This window comes from Podarcis melisellensis (genome assembly GCF_964234715.1).
Source record: "Podarcis melisellensis genome assembly, chromosome: 5".
Taxonomy (NCBI): domain Eukaryota; kingdom Metazoa; phylum Chordata; class Lepidosauria; order Squamata; family Lacertidae; genus Podarcis; species Podarcis melisellensis.
In genome coordinates, this window is record NC_138537.1 from 38,595,721 (window position 1) to 38,615,180 (window position 19,460).

Consider the following 19,460-nt stretch of genomic DNA (forward strand, 5'->3'; position numbering starts at 1 on the left):
ACACTCAAATCATACTACTGAGATGAAGGAAGTTTTTTTTGGGGGGTGGGGCTGAGAAAATATAAAGAACTGAACCAGGGAATGATGTTGGATTTTTCTTCAGGGTTAGTTTATTGTCAGGGAGGGAAAAAAATCCCATTTTTTCTGTTTCAGAGCAATTGAGAAGCTTAGTGGTCACCAGTTTGAGAACCATTCCTTCAAGATTTCCTACATCCCAGACGACGAGGTGAGCTCCCCTCAGCCCCCTCAGAGATCCCGGCGTGGGGGCCACTCTTCCAGGGAGCAGGGCCCCTCCCCTGGGGGCTCCTCGCAGCCCAAACAGCTCGATTTCCCACTACGGATCCTGGTCCCCACGCAATTTGTTGGTGCGATCATAGGAAAGGAGGGCTTGACCATAAAGAACCTTACTAAGCAAACCCAGTCCAAGTAAGTACCACAAATGGTTTAATTTCCTTCCACAGGGGCTCTGTCTGTAGCCTTTATGTCCCTAGTTTGTGATTTTTTAAAAGACCAAATGCAGAGCAATGGGCTCTGGTGTGCATTGTGTAGCAAAAGCTTTGTCTCTTGCAGCAAATTTTAATCTCGTTCTGATGTGTTTTGTATACCTATGTGGAAGTTGTGGCTTGATAGGTATTACAGCCCTGCAACTGTGATGGTTAAATTGTCCTTTTCAGACTCACCCTGTGTTTGCAGAAATTCTGGATAGTTTCACTAACCTGTTTTGTTATGTACTGTCACCCAAAGCCCCTTTCCCCAGAGTTTGTTGTTGCTGCTGCTTCTGCTTCTGCTGCTGTTGCTGTTGTTGCTGCTGCTGCTGCTGTTATACTACCAGCAGCCTATAGCTGGTTGCTGCTATTCAGCACCAAATATATTCTGCATAACTGGGGTGCAAGGGGTGTTTATAATATTTTAATCATTTTGTCATCAAATTGCTACTGTAATTCTTTTCTGTAAGCTCCTCCATCTCTTCCTGGAATAGTTTAATAACTGTACTCTAATCCTAATCATGTCATTTGCGATTTAGCCAGAAAAACATGTTGTGTGCAACAACATTATGCTTAGGAGATCATCAAAACCATCAAAAAGTTCAAGTATTTATAAGAAGATATATATGATCCTACAACTAAGAGAGACCTTCATTTTGCATTAGGAAGCTTGCTATTCCTGTGAAAGCATTATCTGAGCTAGTCAAAGTAAAAAAGATGAGGGAGCCCTCTCATCACCTTTAGAGAGGAGCAAGAATTCCTTTGACTATATTATTTGATGCTTGGTATTCTTAAGAGTGCAATAGTTTTTTCAAGGAAGTTTTACATTGGATGTAAAATGCTATATATGTTACATTACAGTGTATGATCTGGGTTTTATTGAAGCTGAAACCCATTCCTTAGGTGTAAAGACCTTGGAGAAGGAAAGCCATGTAGCACTTTGAACTGGAATAATTAATAATAATAAATAATAATAATAATATTTTTTCTTTATACCCCGCCCTCCCCAGCCAAGACCAGGCTCAGGGCGGCTAATACCAGGTATAAAAACAATGGATTAAAATACAACTTAAAAACAAGATTAAACTACAACATTAAAATGCAGCCTCATTTCAGTAGAAACTCAAATCAAAAACTTTTTTGGGGATGAAAATGTCAAATCTTCACCAAGGCCAACTATCCAGACTGGTCCTACGCAGGCCAGAAAAAAATCGTACCCTTATGTAGAGTACACTTCGTCTTGTAATTCAAACTTCAAATCATTTCCCCCGGTCTTAATTTTTCTCGAAAGATTATTCTCCAAGTGACACGTTAAGCTAAATATTAGTGTCCGTTTTTCTATATCAAAGCTTGTTTTGGCGAGACACTAAGCATAAACCTGTGTGAGGTAGAAAGGGCAGGAGTCTGCCTGTCCTGATCACAGTTTGAACTTGTTCTGCCTCTGGCTCCAGCAGAAGTAACTGCACTTTTTGTTTGCGTAGGGTGTGTGTGCTTAACATCCCATGCATGCAAACTACATGATGGTGATCCTGGAAATTACTGCATGGTTTAGGCTTACGGTCATTGAGCGTTACGCTTTTTTTGTCTTGTGCAAATACTGCATCAAGTGTATGACCACCTGATGGACCTAGAAGTGGGACGTGCATGCCTGATGAATGGTTGTGATCCCATCCAGTCTACTCTGCTACATACCTGGGCTCTCCTCCAAACTAGTTCCACATTTGTCATTTTTAGTCAGCAGCGTTAAGCTCCCACAATACTTTTCTTTTGCCACACTGTAAACAAGGATGCCACAGGACAATGGCAGTGACTGGCAGGTCTGCTTAACCCAGCGGTGGAGAACCTTTAGCTCTCCAGATGTTGCTGGACTGTCTCTCCCATCATCCCTGACCATCGGCCATGTTGTCTGTTGCTGATGGGAGTTGGAGTTCAACGATATCTGGAGGGCCACAAGTTCCCCATACCTTATTGAATCCTTCTAAGTTCCTCATCCCAGAGCTACCCCAATATTGGGATGCTATGGCTTCTTTACATGTGTGGTGTTCTCCTGCATTGCGCCCCAGACAAAGGCCAGCACAAAGGAAACCGGTGCCATGTGAAGGTTAAATGACTCAGTGTGGCAGCTGCTTCTCGCAAGACAAGACGTTTTGTGTGCAGTGCCACATAGATTGGGCTGATCTTTTTGATTTAATTTTACTTATTTATTGGGTGGGCGAGCCTCATGGTGGCATGGAGAAAAATTGCCTGGTCTCCAGGATGAGCTGCTACCCACAGACAGCTTGTCTTGCCCACAGGAAGCCATTTACAACAGCCTCCACATAGTGACTGTTTCATGTGCACCAGCCTTCAAAGATGCCTTATAAGATATTGCATTGTTTTCCATTTCTGCAAGGTCACTCACAATCTGAATCGAAATGCTAGCTTGGTTTTTCAATGCATGCAAATTGTGCTAATGTCAAAAGGCCAATGAATTATGTATTTTTAAATACATTCTTTGAGTCTGTTTATACATACGATTCTGGGAGCATAAAGGGCCATTTCTGTACCGGCAGTCTTGCTGGTGTGGGGTAGAAGCACTTTGGGGACGTTGTCTGTGGTCTCCCTGACTCTCATCATGATGGTGACTCATGAGACAGCACTCTCACGTGGGTGGGGGTGATGATGCAGCTTGTTTGAACCAGCCCTGTGCGTGAATCGAGCATGAAGATGCTGTGGCCCTCCAGATGTTCTGGGACTACAACTCTCATCATCCCTGACCATTGGCCATATTGGCTGGGGCTGGTGGGAACTTGAGTCCAACAACATCAGGAGGGCCACAGTTTTTTCATACCTTATGTAAATGATTATACCAGTTTTGCTCGCAGCAGGGGCAGATCATTTTTTAGCTCCTGTATTAGGGTATGTTTGAGTATATCCATGCATGCATATACAGTGGTACCTTGGGTTACATACGCTTCAGGTTACATACGCTTCAGGTTACAGACTCTGCTAACCCAGAAATAGTACCTCGAGTTAAGAATTTTGCTTCAGGATGGGAACAGAAATCGCAGCGCAGCGGCAGCAGGAGGCCCCATTAGCTAAAGTGGTACCTCAGGTTAAGAACCGTTTCAGGTTAAGAACAGACCTCTGGAATGTATTAAGTTCTTAACCCGAGGTACCACTGTATATTCATGCACTCTGCTTCATTTAAATTTGGTTCCATTCCGAATCCATTTTCAAGGGGTTAGATAGGTGAGTAATCCTCTATAGAGAACTCAGTCATCCCTGGGAATCTCCCTTTGTGGGATCCAGAGCATTGTTCCCTGTAAGAAAGGGAGATGTACTGAGCAAGAAATCTAAACTTCTGCAGCAAAGCTAATCTTTCTTGCTTCTAACATATAACTGTATTAATATTTAAGGTAATATTTTTTTGAGGAAGCACATGATATGTTTACTGCTTTGGAGCCTTTCAACATCATCTAATGTGTCCAGGAAGATCTCATAATTCAGAAAACAGTGATTTGCATGGCATCCAAACCAGAGAAGCATTTAGCTGTGATTTTCTTTCACTCAATTTTTTATCCTCACAACAACCGGTGAGTTAGGTTAGTCTGAGAGTGCATGGCCCAGGGTCACTCAATGAGCTTCATTGCTTAATGGAGATTTGAACCCACGTCTCACCAATCATGGTTTGACATTCTAAACACTACATCACTCTTCTACACTTTGGTGTCTTGGTCTTACATGTTCAAGCTCACATAATCTCATCTCCTCCCTTGACTTCTTGGGTTTGCAAGAAGTGCCAAATTCTGGTTTCTGCTTGCCCTGAAACAGAATTGGAAACCGTTGTTTGAAACTGGTTTTTGCGTCATTGGAAGGCAAATGTATACCTTAATCTGCTGATGTAATAGCAAACAATGGTTTGCTATGAGCGTGGCAGTCCGGAAGGGCATCATAGCATGAGAGGAATAAGCACAGGAGCTGGAAGCTTGCTCATGTACTGCTGAACCATGTATAAATGTGAACCGTAAATCTTAATGCTTTTCTTGCATTATCCTTTATTTATGTTCAATGCTTGCTTGAAAATGGGTTCTTTGCTGGTGGTTAATCATGTCAAATAGCCTTGTACACTGTTACATGCAGTTCCTTCGCTGGTTTATTAGGGTGCCAGCTTCAGGCACCTTTCTCTGACCCCTAGCAGATTTCTTTGTCTGGGCTCTGTTGCTGCAGGGTAGATATTCATCGGAAGGAAAACGCTGGTGCCGCAGAGAAGCCAATCACCATTCACGCCACCCCGGAGGGGTGTTCAGAAGCATGTCGCATGATACTTGATATTATGCAGAAGGAGGCTGAAGAAACAAAATCGTAAGTATCACTGGCATTGATAGGGAAAGCACGAAACAGAACCTTTAGCACCTCAAATAGCAAGTCTTGCATGCATGTAACATTGTGCATCACAGGTTCATACCACACAAATTCACCTTTTAGAGCATACAAAAGGCCTTTTGCCTTTTCCACTTCTACAGTCTAACTTCTACAGGCTGGAATCTCAATCGGCTAGAGGGAGAAGACAAAGAAATACCATCTCGAATTGACCCACAAGGAGTAGGGATTCTGTATAGTCTTTAAGCCTTAATTAATATATGGTTGGGAATTAATACATTGCGTTTTTATTGATTAAATAAGCATTTCTACCCTACCATAAGCAGATGCTCCTCATGTTCTGAGAATTAGCTTGAAGTTTCTCTACAGGGCCATGACTCAGTGTCAGAACATATGTTTTGCATGAACTAAGGTTCTGGGTTTAATCTACAGCCATAGGAGCCAACTCCTAGGTGCTGAGGTCCCTTCACCTCCCCCAATAAAATATTTGAGGGGGCTGCCCCCCGCAGTTGACAGCCATTGTCATTCAAATGGTGTGTGGGTGCCGTGTCTCATCTGTTTTGTGGGGTGGGGCTTACCTGCCCCCCACCCCAATATTTTATTCAAGTTGGCACCCTTGTCTCCGGCATCTCCAGCTAAAGGATTTTTGACTATAGCATGACCAATATAAGATTCTGGAAAGCATCTACCAATAAGGATGCACAGTAAAGGGCTTTGGGGATCGGGTTGCAGCTCAGTGGCTGAGCATTTGCTGTGCTTTCAGGAGGTCCCAGATTCAACCTTCAGGATCTCTAGGTAGGGCTTGGAGAAACTCCAGTGGTCTGACTTGCTATAAGGCAGTGGTTATGATACGTTGGGTGGAGTAATGGACTCTGTTTAAAGCACCTCATATGAAATATATGTAAATACATATGCCTGCACTCAGGCACACATACTAATTTGGTCCAGTGGTGAAGGCCTTAACCCCATTGCTAGCTGAAAAGACTCCTTTGTGTTGTGTTTTTTAACACACACACCCCTCCCTTTTCACGGAATGGATGAGGTCTTGCTGGATCATGGCGCTCCTGGTTATGTAAAGATTGCAGCCAGTGTTTCATTCTACGGCAACTAAATAAATAAAGCCACCATTGGCGTATGTCACCTCCTCTCTCCACCTTCTTTTTTGGCCATTTCTAATTTTAGCACACTGGTTTCATTGTAGACATTTGAGAAGTCATACATCTTTTCACATCCTGCATTGCTAGGCCTGATGGACTGATTTGGCCCATGCTAATAGGTGGCTGGAACCCTTTGAGTGATGGATCGGGACACTTATATGCTTTGTGGTCAAAAGCAAGCTATAGGAAGCAGTTATCTAGCTAGGCTTGCTGGGCAACAGGGCCCCAAATGCAATAGTTGCAAGGGTGGTAACGGCTTGGGTGTGGGGTTTATGAAGTCTGCTATGCAGATCACATCTATGTCATTGAAATGCAACTAAAACAATTGTTGCCTTCTATACATGTCATTACTGTGAACACTGAAAAAATGCGGTGAAGAGAGAAATTTAAATACTGCTCTTTCACAGTTTAGCTTCTGAGTTTGGAAAAGCATTTGTTTATTGGAAACATTGGAAAACATTGGAAAAGCAATGTGTTTATGAAGCTCACTGGTTTTGCCAGGACATGGTAAAAGGCTGCAGATAATCATGGTTATCCTATACGATGCTGGGAGGTGGTGTTGGGAAATGTACCATGGTCTTCTCCAAGGACCAACAGTAAAGACTCTGGAGCTGCATCTCTCTGTACAGTGGTACCTCGGGTTACATATGCTTCAGGTTACAAATGCTTCAGGTTACAGACTCCGCTAACCCAGAAATATTACCTCAGGTTAAGAACTTTGCTTCAGGATGAGAACAGAAATTGTGCTCCGGCGGTGTGGCGGCAGCAGGAGGCCCCATTAGCTAAAGTGGTGCTTCAGGTTAAGAACAGTTTCAGGTTAAGAATGGCCCTCCGGAACAAATTAAGTACTTAACCCGAGGTACCACTGTATTGCTGAAGGGCCCTGTAAAGTCCAGCTAGGGAACCTACTTCAGAAAGGAGGACTGGGGGGAAGACTAATGCCAGAAAAAATGATTTAATGTTTTTTCACATCTTTCAGAGCTGAAGAGATTCCCTTGAAAATCTTAGCACACAATAGCCTAGTTGGGAGATTGATTGGCAAAGAAGGACGAAACTTGAAGAAAATTGAGCAGGACACGGGGACCAAGATCACCATTTCTCCGTAAGTACCGCTGACCAGATAGGCAGTCAAATTACACTTCTCAGTTAGACCAAGGAGAAATTTACAGTATGTACCTGAGCACAACCCCTTCACCCAAAATATTGGGTGGCATCCAATAAGCTGCCTCTCTTTGTAACATAGAGCACAAGTAGCCAACGTGGGGCCCTCCAGATGTTTTTGAACAGCAAACCCCATCACTCCTGACTATTGACTAGGACTGATGGGAGGTGAAGTCCATTAACACCTGGAGGGTACCTTGTTGGCTAACCTGGCCTTTTAGCAGTTGGAAAAAATCCACCCTCGATACCATATGCCCGGGTGTGTCTGTGTGTGGAATACTTCCTAATTTGTGGATGCTCCAGCTAATCCACCTGTACAATTTGAAGTGAAAAACAAGAGGCTCTTGCGCCCATCTGCACTCAACCTAAATAACTTGTCTTCTTGATCTGCGTTGTTCTCACCAATAGATTTAACTTTCTGGATTTGCTTTATAAAGATGATTATTGCCTAGCCTGTACTGTCAACCACAGGGCATGTTACAAATCCCAGGACATTTGTTCTTCTCCGATTGTCCAGTTTGCAGGATTTAACCATTTATAACCCCGAGAGGACCATCACCGTGAAGGGTAGCATTGAGGCCTGCTCCAATGCTGAGGTGGAGATCATGAACAAGCTTCGGGAAGCCTACGAAAATGACATTGTAGCAGTCAATGTAAGCTCTTGATCCTGCCCTATTTGCGTGTGTGCTTGCTGTGTGAGAATCCAGTGGTCCTGGGGTAAGAGTCCAATTGTCACCATGGGGACAAGTAAAGATGGGAGGTGTGTGGATGCCTTGCCCACCCCAAAGAAAATGCCAGACACCTTCAGGTCTTACTTCACTGGACGAAAGTTAGGTGGCCCAAACATAGTTTCCCCAGCCCTCCCTCAGGTTGCTTGGCTGTTTCTCATTTCCCCTTGTGTTTCTTTCTAGCAACAAGCCAATCTGATCCCTGGACTTAACCTCAATGCATTGGGCATCTTCTCGACAGGCTTATCCATGCTCCCCTCTGGAGCTGGAGCCCGCAGGCCTGCTGTCACTGCCCCATACAACCCTTTTGCTGTAAGTAGCTGGTGCATCCTCTACCCTGTTATGTACGTGCCTCTGCAAATGTACTCTGTGGTGTTGTCCTGCTGCCCTCTAGAGGCAAGGAGGAGACACAACTACCAGTTCCTGCAAGCAGATCTTTGCTTCAAGTGTAGTGTTTTGGAGTGTGCCCTGCTACGCAGTTTGGGGGAAGCGGGCAGGTGCAATGGAAGGGCATGGAAGTGAGGTCTTTGGTGATGACAGTATTGGAGACTCATCCCTATGGGCTTTTAAGAAAGCCGGTCTCTTCTTAAATCCTAGGGCAACTTTCAGACAACATTGGCGTCCATTTTGTTTACCCGGTTGGCTGACTTTGCTTACCTTGTTCAGAAAACAAGGACCTTTTGGGGGTTTCTTTTGTGAGTGTGCCAGGTATCACAGCCCACACATTTGGCCACAGAAACAGGGTGCTGCATGATGTGACCCTCTTCCTCGTGGTGATAGCTCACCTCTACCCCTCTGTGGTGAGCTGACTTTGAAAACAAGCTGCAGAAGGTATTCTGCATATCTTTGGGAAACAGGGCTGCCCCTATCTGATTATGTGTAATCCCATGCAGAACAGCATGGATTTTTTTGTTCAGCAGTGGCAGCACTCATGTGCAAACTACACCACACAATGCTAAACCTTGTATTGAGCTTTTATATATATATAGGGGGTGTCCCACAGCTCGATGGTAGAGCACATGCTTTATAGGTGCAAGGTCCCAAGTTCAGTCTTTGGCATCTCCAATGAAAAAGAAGGATCTGCAGGTGGAGAGAGGTCTTGGAGAGATGCTGCCAGCCAGAGTAGACACTACTGTGCTAGATGGGCCAAATGTGTGATTCAGTGCATGACTGTTTTACACACACACATTATATATATAATTTTAAAATATTTTAATACCACAGTTCATCAAAATCAATGAAATTATAAAAGCAACAGTAAATTTAAAAAATACCGTGCAATAGAGGGGGAAACTTAGCAGTGTGGTAAGAGATAACAGTAGCTGCCGGCAGATCATAACAGTTAGCAAAAGCAATCTGAAATGTAAAATACAATTGATAGTAGGGAGGTTCATTCTTGCTTTTTCTTGACCCACTTCCAATCCCCCTTGAACTGCCGCCTCAGTTTCCTGGACCTCCTGGAAGCTCAAGCTGCCTCTGAAGGTTTTACTTTTTAAAAATAAACGTATTCATTTATTTAAAATACTTTGACACACACACACACACACCCTTATGATGTGATACCAAGATGGGAAACAAGAATAAGATTAATAAACCATCCCCACAAAGAGAAATAAAAGGACCAGATAAGGGGTTTTTTTGTTTTTAAAGATGTATATACATGTGCATCCCTAGATAATCCTCCATGTATGTAGAAGCATCTTTTTTTAAAACGAGACTGGGTGGGCCAATTTTGCTCCTAACTGATAGGCACACAGACACCCCCCACCCAATGGAAACAAGTGGGACCTGGAACAAAACAGTGCACCCTCTTCTCATCTATTAATAGGAATGCTCATGGTCAGGCTTTCACCAGCCATTCCATTCCCCTGTGGCCCCCCTTTTTTTTAGATTTCCGGCTGACATGTAACATTCTGTGGTGGCCCAGCATGCTCAGCCCTCATTTGGCTGTGTTTCCCCCCCCCCCTTAGGTTTTGTGTTCAAAAAGGACGTTTTTGTGCCGCTCTAAACCTTGAGGTTCCTTCCCATGCATGCTGACTCCTCCCTCTTGTTTCTCTGTGGCTCAGTTTTTGGCTACAATCCTGTCAACACTCGCTACCTGAGCTCACAATCAGAAAGGGGGATGATACTGTTCCATGTCAACTTGGACACAATCTTTACAGTGGAGGCAGTCCGTGAATTGAGCTGAGAATCATCCACGTCACACTGGAAAGGGATTGGTGATGTCAGCGTCAAGGGGGCCTTGCAGAAATGCCGGTTACAGACACCCACACCCACGGCTAGGACATGTGGCCCTCTGCCTCCAGCCCCTCCCCACTGACTGTCACTTTCTTTCCTGCCGTAGAGCCACGCGGCATACCTCTCGGGCCTCTATGGAGCCTCGCCGACTGGCGCATACCCGCATCAGCACTCTGTAAGTGCATTGCCCTGCTCTTCCTGGATGCTGGCCTTCTGTGCACCTTGCTTTGCAGCACGCCCTGTCTTCTCGCTTAGGAGGCTTTTAAGTGGTTCTGTTCCGGAGCAGTTTTTCCATATGTTTCTGCCCACTCTGTTGCACTGGTGACAGTAACACACAGCAAAGCCACCGAGAAGCTTCCACAGTGCCCTGCTTCTTACCTTGTACAGTGGTACCTCGGGTTACATACGCTTCAGGTTACATACGCTTCAGGTTAGACTCCACTAACCCAGAAATAGTATCTTGGGTTAAGAACTTTGCTTTAGGATGAGAACAGAAATCGCACGACGGCGGCGCGGCAGGCCCCATTAGCTAAAGTGGTGCTTCAGGTTAAGAACGGACCTCCGGAATGAATTATGTACGTAACCAGAGGTACCACTGTAGTCACAGGGAGCCAGGTGCTAATTCCATTACCTTCTTCATACATGTATTTTCTAGAGTGTTGCCACTTTGCAACTTGCAAAGCTGCCTTATACTGTCAGAATATTGGACTGCCTTAGCCCAGTATTGTCTGACTGGCAGTGTCTCAGCAGAGGTTTTCCAAACTGTCCTACCTGCGATCTTCTTAACTGGAGATGCCAGGGATTGGATCTGGGAGCGTCTGAATAGAAAGCATGTACTCTACAATTAAGCTGTGACCCATTCCAAATAGCAGGACGACACCTTCATGGATACAGGCTTTGTCGTTCCATAGCTCTGCAGTAAGTAGATCTTTGTGCCATGAGCACCTTCGCCTAATGTTATGGAGCCATTAAAGGTTGCAGCCCCAATCCATCAAAAGGTGGCAATGCTAATAAGCCTTAGCCTTGCCTGCTTTGTTCCGTATGCTAGATTTTCCTATCCTAGGAGATGGTATCAAAACAATCCTTGGCAATATTCATCCATGAACCCTACAGGGCCTGGTTCTTTCCTTTCTGCTCTACTCTTGTGGTTTCTTGTGCAGCTTGCATTCTCTTTCTGATGGTGCTGTGCCAGGGGCCTTTCACCCTAGAAAGGTGAGGCAGCGTGGGTATTGCTCACACAAACAAAAAATGCCTCTGGGGTTAGGAAGCCAAGCCTACTAGCACTCTGCGTTCAATTCTTCATTCCATTAAATTGTAGAGCAGTAAGCTCGGAGGGGCAAGAAAGGTAAACGAAGTATGATCCTGATGGAGATGCTCATTAGCATTCCTGAATTAATTTTAGCCTCCCACCTAAAGTAAATGCTTTGACATTTTGGAGGGTGGCATTCCACTTCTTTTCTAACAGGATTCGGATAAACCCATTCTACATCACAGGGAGAAAGCAATCAGTACTAATGCTCTGCAATAAGTCACCTCCTATTTATTTATTTTTTCTGTTCCTATGTCTTTCTTTTTTTAAACAAAGTTTGGCTCTCTCCCAACTTCTTGGCCTGAAAACAGGTTTAGCCATTTATTCCTGCAAGCGATTCTTTGCTGGCTGCCCCATCCTGGTCATGCAGTTCTGTGTGTGTAGAAAAAATAAGAAGTGGTCCTTGCACATACATAAAGAAAACAGCAGCAAAATGCATGTTTAAGTGTGCAATCAAACAGTCCCTATAACTTCCCTGCTTTCTTCTGTTGTTTCCAAAAGAATGTCATATGTGACTGTTTCACAGTCTACATCATGCTGTGGAAGGTTTGGAACTGAGAGGGCAAGGGGACATGTCAGTTGAATGGAACCTAAGTTGTAAGCTAGCACAATATATGACTGTAGAATAGCTTTTAAAGTTTATATAGCATGAAATTGATCTACAGTTTCCTTGCATTTTGATTCACGAGGAATTTGTAAAGAGTACTTGAACTTACAATTTCAACCTCTAAATGCCTACTTTAAGGTACTGCTTTTACTTTTTTTTAAATGTCAGAAAGGAGAAGAAAAACTGATTCCTCTCCAGGCTTTGTGGTCTGCAGAGGGTACTTACTTGGTTGTAGCCTGGGAGGATCTTAGTTGAAATTCCAGTTGAATCATTGTTCTGTAGCTGCCTGCAGCATTGGCGTAAAGTCATGTTTTGTGACTTCATGCCAAGAGATAATTCAGTACACATTAATTAAGCACATTCTGGCAAAACACGTACTGGTACTTAGATAAGAAAATACTTAACTAAATTTCCCTAGACCAGGAATCCCCTTAGACATAAAGCATAGTCTCATTCAGATAAGCAACCTGTGTTGGTTCTTTGCTCGCAGATGCCTTGTTACTGAGACTCAAGTGGAAATAGAAAGCAATAGTTTTCTTTCTTTTTGTACCATTACAGTATATATCAACAATCAAAGGGGTACGACACCCTTGTATGTTGAAAGAGGGGCAGTCGATTGAGAGAAGATACGACAACACCACACCATGACCATCATTTTGGCTGGATTTCGTTGGCTTTGCCAAAACTCTTTGTCATAGCAGCAGACAGCAACACACACACACACTTAATACTCCCATCATTTGCTTTGACCAGATTGCTCTCCCTGGTTTTGTTTGCCCCACTGAACTTGATGAGACCTGCTCCTCACTAGGCGTATATAGGTTTGCACTGTAAATCCAGTAGATTTCAGTAGGTCTTCAGTTGTCTGAATAGTTTGATTTGCATGGTGCTCACTGTATTTAACTCCCAGTCCCTGGTGATAGCTCTCTGCCTTAACTCTTCCTTGCATTCTCCTTTCCCCCTTTCATCTGAGATTTCCTTGAGGAGTGCTTGTCATTTCACTGCTGGGGTGGATTTTGCCTGTCGTCTGACATGAGCCAGGGCTTGCTTGCTTCCTTGCTTGCTGCTCCCCACCTTGGGAAAGCGATACAGGTGGGAATGCTTCGTTTTTCTTCCCAATATGCATTTCATGTCCCTTTACTGTCCACAGTTGCCAGAGCAAGAGGTGGTGAACTTGTTCATCCCAACACAGGCAGTGGGTGCAATTATCGGGAAGAAGGGCCAACACATTAAGCAGCTGGCAAGATTTGCAGGTGCCTCAATCAAGGTAAGAAGCCCACCCACCCACCCACCCCTCGCCCTTTCCTGCATTGCCTCTTCCTCCAGCTCAGAAGCCAAGTGCTACAGAACTCTGCCTGCCTCCAGCTCTGATTCCTTAAATCCATGGCCAATACTGCCAGGAGCAGTTGTGTGTTAAGACCTTCCTGCAACACAAGCGCTGCCATTAAGTGTTCTACCACCTCTTCATCAGTTTTTATTAACTGCATTCCTATTCCATTCTTCCTCCAAAGAATTCAAGATAGCATTCCAAAAATCTGGTTGAAATAAATTGCCATCAGCAACTGGTGTGTCTGCAAACAAAAGAAGCCCCATTAGATAAGGAGAGAGAGAATATGCATCAACAGGAGAGGTGCCCAGCCGCATATCTTGGCTATGGACAGCTCCTCAGAAACCAGTTATCGGTTTAGAAAAGACAGCTGGCTGCACACCCAGGACAGCTGATATATTTGGGAAATGACTCATTAGTGGAGACTGACTCGTTACTCTTGAGGCTTGCTGATGACTGAGTGGGCCTGACCAGCCCTGCATGACACGAGCAAGTCAAGTTTGGGCTATACATAGCCATTTGGGGAAAGCTCATATGAATCATTGCCTATTGGGGCTTGTATTTTTAGGTCGCAGTCTGTGATATACCCAAACTACTGCACAAACTATCTGGGTCTACACTAGGCTCTAACACTACTCCTTGATTCTATACTATCAGAGGCTGCCTCTCATGTATGTTTCAGGTTTTGGACATGGAAGTGCTCCTGCGGCTCATTACTGATACTAAAAAGTAACACAGGATGTGTCCCTTAAGGGGCTCTCTTACTAGCACTGAGCCAAAGCGGTGTGTGTGCGTGTAATATGCAACCCTTTACACTCTTCATAGTGGTGTTGTGTCCCACTTCCCCGTTCCAGTGGTTTCTTGGGTTATGTGCAAACAGTGGTAAAGCATCTGATAAGATGGAGGGAGGCGTGTAGGTTGTGCAGTGGATCATTTTCTCCTCTTTTTTTTAAAGTGCAGGCTACTACTTGAAGGGGGCACCTGGCAACACAATCTGCAGCATGCCTCCCCATTGCCTGCTGTCATGCTTGCCAAGCAAGGGGAGGAGTCGTGCTGCAGAGAGAGAAATGCAATTTTTCAACAGAAGTGTCAACAACTCTGGCACTGAAACTCTCCTACCAAAAATCAAACCCTGCTCAAAATGTGGTGCAGCATTACCTTTAAGCTAGGTGCTTTCAAGAACCCAGAGGTGAATGTAAACTAGTCTACCATATCACAATAATTAAAGAGCCCAGGTAGCAAGCCTTTGGTATTGTGGAGCCCAGAGTTCATGTGCAGTATCTGTTTTTAGTCTGGAAGCTTTTTAAGTGGATCCTGTAATCTAGAGCTTGTTGCAAAACCTCTGCACCAGGGCTATTGATGGAGGGCAAAGGGCCAATGCCACTGGGACAAATTTGCTGCACTGTGCTGTGTTCTCTGTGACTTGCAGATTGCACCAGCTGAGAGTCCAGATGCCAGCGAAAGGATGGTGATCATCACTGGGCCTCCAGAAGCACAATTCAAGGTCGGTACATAGCAGTCTTGTGTCATGAAGTGCAAGGCATCAGGGCCTGCTTGTGTCAGCTGCTGAAAACATGAGGGAAGCAGCTGTCCAAGAAGGCAAGAGTGGCCTTCCAGTAGAGTTCCGATGTTGCTGCTAACCCGAAATATGGAGAGCAGTAGAGTCATACAGCCCCACGGTCTTAGCTTTGAGCACCACACCCACCAGCCTTCCCTTACATATTTCTCGATTTCCAGCAATTGTTTCAAACTTGACAGCGTCATCCAATAATCACAGGGTACCGTTTCCCCATAAGTTAGACCACTTTGGGGCTTACTTTCCAGTAAGTGTGCATAGGATCAAAGCTTAAATCGGCTAGTTCCAAAATAGTTGCCTGAGCACCCCTGCATGTTCATGGTGCTATAATTAGAAGTGCAGTACAAAAGGAGAGGTTGGGCTGGAGGGGATTTTACTTTCCCTAAAACTTGGGAAAATAATCCTATTAAGGGATAACAGAAACAGGGCTGTGTGAAAGAAACTTTGAATCCCAACTGGAGAATGTTACCTGCCCCGCTGCTTCTTAAAACTTGCAGAACTTTACAACTGTTACTGGCCCTGATATAAAGAGCATATATTAGTGTTTTAAAAGCAAACTATTGTTTTTCCCTCCCCCTGCCCCCAAATATCGTCTGTTGACACGACAAAGTGCGCCACCGCTCATCCTTTCAGTTCAGGAGGCTACTGGAAGATTAGACTCACTTTGTGCCTCATCAGCACCCCCCTGCGAAATTCATATATGGGCAGCTCCTATAGAGTGCCATTAGATGAAGGTCCTATTGTGCTAAAGTATGCACATATTTATGCTTTGACTCTTAAGTCAGCTGTTTGAGCAGAACAGCTGCAGCCCAACAGAAGAGGACAACACATGGCCTTGTGTTACCATTAGAATCTAACCTTGTTATTTGTAGCGACTAAGAGCTGCCATGCTCTTTTAAGAACACAGATCTAGGACCCAAAAGGCTGTTTGATGGAGGTAGGGTTTTTAACCCTGCAATAAGGGTAGAGAAGCTGGTATGGGTCTGTCCTGGTTTCTAGGGCTGGATTTTAGGTGCAGCAGGACAAGACTGTTCGTGTCGTTGTAGCTACATTCATTTTTGCACACCATCTGGGAGAACAGCAGGCATGAGGACAGGGTCCTGATAGGACAAGTGGTTTGAGACTTTTCACGTAGCTCCTAGTCAGGAACCTTGTTCCTTGGAAAGAGAATGTGAGTTCTTTTAGAGTGTACATTACCTTTATAACCACAGATTATAGACTCTGGGAAATTTAGCAGCTGGTCTTTATTTTCTTGATCCCAGGCCCAAGGACGAATATTTGGGAAACTGAAAGAAGAAAACTTTTTCAATCCGAAAGAAGAAGTGAAGCTTGAAGCCCACATTAAGGTGCCTTCCTCCACAGCAGGTCGTGTGATAGGAAAAGGTGGCAAAACGGTATGTGGGGTTGCTATCAGGGTCAAGGGAGGTAGAAAAATCTGTGGGGTTGCAACCGTCCAACAGCTTGACCTCACCCGCCAAATGAGCACTCCTCTGTTGAATGCCAAGTGACGAGTCTTGATACTTAAAAGCAAAATGAGGGGTTATGCTTATTAGATTGGATTGCTTGAGTAGATACACAGTGCAGGAGTGGCATGAACATCTAATCACGTTTGCTCCGCCTACTGATTATGCCATTAACCTTTTCGCAGTGCCAATCAGATTTTTTTTCTGTGCTGTTGCAGGTGAATGAACTACAGAACTTAACTAGTGCAGAAGTAATTGTACCCCGTGACCAAACACCTGATGAAAATGAGGAAGTCGTCGTCAAAATCATTGGTCACTTCTTTGCCAGTCAGGTGCAGTATTTTATAATGGCTTATTCAACAATAGGATAGTTATGAAAACGTTAACAAGTTAATGAAATGACAGTCTTGAAGCTACATGGAAGTTATGGAAATGTGTAGTCAATGTGCATGTACATGTCATTGATTTACATTCATAGTTGTTAAGGGACAAATATAGCACACGGTCCTAAAATGGGGAAATTGTAATTCTCTGGGTCTTCAGAGTATAATGCAGAAACTACTTAGCAGCTTTTGAAGGAAAAACAACAAGTAGTGCTTCTTCCAGCTTTGAAAGCGCTCTATATTATACACAACACTTTTCAGAGTTGCTGCCTGAAAGCATGTTTGTGTCAGGCTGGCTGAATATAGAGAATACAACTGCTACTGAAATAATTTCATCTAAGCTGACCTTAGCAGGGCTTTCACATAAGTCACAGTTGTTTATGTTAGCTCAGCTGAAGATAGTGGAATACTTACCACGGGTACCTCAGAGAACCCTCACCTGGGTCTTTCGTTTTGGGGAGATGGCTCGCTGCATTTCCTGACCACTAGCTATAGCGAGATTGCCTGTTCTTTTTCTATTAATAATAATTGTTCTTTTCTCCCCACATAGACTGCACAGCGCAAGATCAGGGAAATTGTCCAGCAGGTGAAACAGCAGGAACAGAAACACCCTCAGGGAGCCCCTGCCTCGCAGCGCAGCAAATGAGGCTCCAAGGCTAGCCAACAACAACCGATGAATGTAGCCCTTCCAACACCTGACAGAATAACCAGACCAGGGAGCAAACCAAAGACTATCTGGAGGCATTGGAGTCTGCCCAAGAAGCTGGGGCTCTGCAGAGGACTTTCAGTACACAGGGAGTGGGAGGGGGTTGGGCTTCAGCCAGCAGGGAACTGCTTCCCTCACACCACAGCCCACATGGAGTCTGTCTAACAGTAAAACGCTATCCCTTTAGTTGGACTAACATAGGCAAAAATTTTTGCAGACAAACCCATTCAGAATAATTTCTGTACATGTGTGTACATACTAGGAAAGCATTTTTTCCCCACACAGTGCATGGGCTGCTGTACAGGGCAGCATTAATATATTTTAGAATTAATATAGCTAACTAAACTAACTCCAGTCTTTAATTTCTTTTTTTAAACAGTCGCATTTTGTTTTTAGAAAAAGCAGGCTTTTCTAGATTAAAAAAGAAAGGAGCTAGTCCATTTTGACTTTCTATCAGAAACTAGCATGGAGGACTTTGGAATTCCACTTAAATTTTGCTCTGGTAATCCAAAGTGAACAACATTTAGAAGGACTTTAGGAAGACCAATGGCAGCTCCATGCCATATTGGGTTGCTGCCTGTATGTGCCAACGGAAGGGATACCGTCTCGTTAGCAGAGGAATCTCTATGCATTTCTTTTCTCCAGCTCATATGATCTTCTCTTTGCTTCATAGATCTCAAACTGGTTTTTGCATACACTCTCTCCTTTTGTACCACCAGACAATGCAGTGCTCCAAGTAAACACATCATAGATGCAAAAAGAACCACCCAGCCACAACTTCCACTTTGCTTATCAAAATGCCAAGCTTCAGTTATACCTAGGCTTCCTAAAAGGGGTGGAGGGGAACCTTCACCCAGCTTGCAGGAAAACAGAGCACACTTGGTACATTTTGCATGGAGGATGCTGCCACCAATACTTTGGGAAGTGGGTTTTTTAAATGGGATTGACAAGATGGTGTTGGCCCAGGGCATGAAAATTGCAACTTTTTTTCAAAAAAAGAAAACAAAAGAAAACAAACAAACTACCTCAGGTGTTTTCATACCTCAGCACCTTGCTCTTGTGTGTCCCTTTTTGAGATTTTGTATGCCTTGTAAAACTGAGAGTTGGAGCATTTTTTTATTTTTTTAATAAAAATGAGTTGGAAATAAATTTAGGCAAAAGACAGCTGCCAGGTGGAAGAAAGCATCATTCTGCATGATGACTATTCTGTATTATTATTCTTCTGCTAGATGAGAGCAAATGGCCTTGGAACATAATAATAATAAAGGATAGAAGTGCAAGAGACACTGGAGCAGAACTCCTGAGTTTGACAGGTTACACACACGGTTAGAGTTTTCTGTGCTAACAGATGGATGTTATACTGGTTTCTGTGAACATACCATTGTACCAACAGACTGCAATGCCAGTTTCTCTACTTCAAACAGTGTTCTGTGAAAAACAAAATATATCCAGCTAACAAGAGCCTGACCTCAGTAGTTTTATTTAACAGAAAAAGGAAAATAGGAAAGTGGGTGGTATGCTAGCACTCTCCCCTCATCTACTTCCTCCCCGGCCTTAACGAGCGGATCCTGTGCAGTCTTGTGAGGTCAATGGGTGGAAGCAGAAACAAGGGCTGCGCTTTGTAGAAGTACCTGGATGACTTTCAAACTCATTTGAATTGCAGTGACCCTTCAAAAGTATCATTTGAGTTAACTTGTCACTATGGACTTAGAAAATAGGTTGCAACCATTTTTCATTAGTTTCCCACATAGGCGAAAACTTTTAACAAACCAGCTTAGAAGAATATTAGACACATACACACACACTCAAAAACAGGACTGGACCAGCACAAGCTAGTGGCCAAACAAACACAACGTCTTGTTTCTTACTGTGATAGAAAGGATTAACATATGCTAAAACAAGCAGTTTACAAAGAGGCTAATCTCTTACAGGATTAACCGATTATTTTTGTAGCATAA

General features: G+C 44.0%; 1 protein-coding gene across 2 annotated transcripts in view; it reads left to right on the plus strand.

The window, feature by feature from the left end:
• The window catches only part of IGF2BP2 (insulin like growth factor 2 mRNA binding protein 2), a 67,907-nt gene extending 48,944 nt beyond the window's left edge, over window positions 1-18,963 (plus strand). Inside the window, exons 6-16 of one of the 2 annotated variants that reach the window (XM_081910448.1) lie at window positions 154-426; window positions 4,695-4,829; window positions 6,984-7,106; window positions 7,683-7,818; window positions 8,077-8,205; window positions 10,238-10,306; window positions 13,198-13,314; window positions 14,804-14,878; window positions 16,213-16,344; window positions 16,632-16,745; window positions 17,347-18,963. In XM_081910448.1, coding sequence (XP_081766574.1) covers window positions 154-426; window positions 4,695-4,829; window positions 6,984-7,106; window positions 7,683-7,818; window positions 8,077-8,205; window positions 10,238-10,306; window positions 13,198-13,314; window positions 14,804-14,878; window positions 16,213-16,344; window positions 16,632-16,745; window positions 17,347-17,442 — 1,399 coding nt within the window. In that variant the 3' untranslated portion in view covers window positions 17,443-18,963. The remainder of the gene's footprint in view (window positions 1-153; window positions 427-4,694; window positions 4,830-6,983; window positions 7,107-7,682; window positions 7,819-8,076; window positions 8,206-10,237; window positions 10,307-13,197; window positions 13,315-14,803; window positions 14,879-16,212; window positions 16,345-16,631; window positions 16,746-17,346) is intronic. The other variant, XM_081910449.1, reaches the window with a different exon arrangement.
• Window positions 18,964-19,460: the final 497 nt, after the last annotated feature.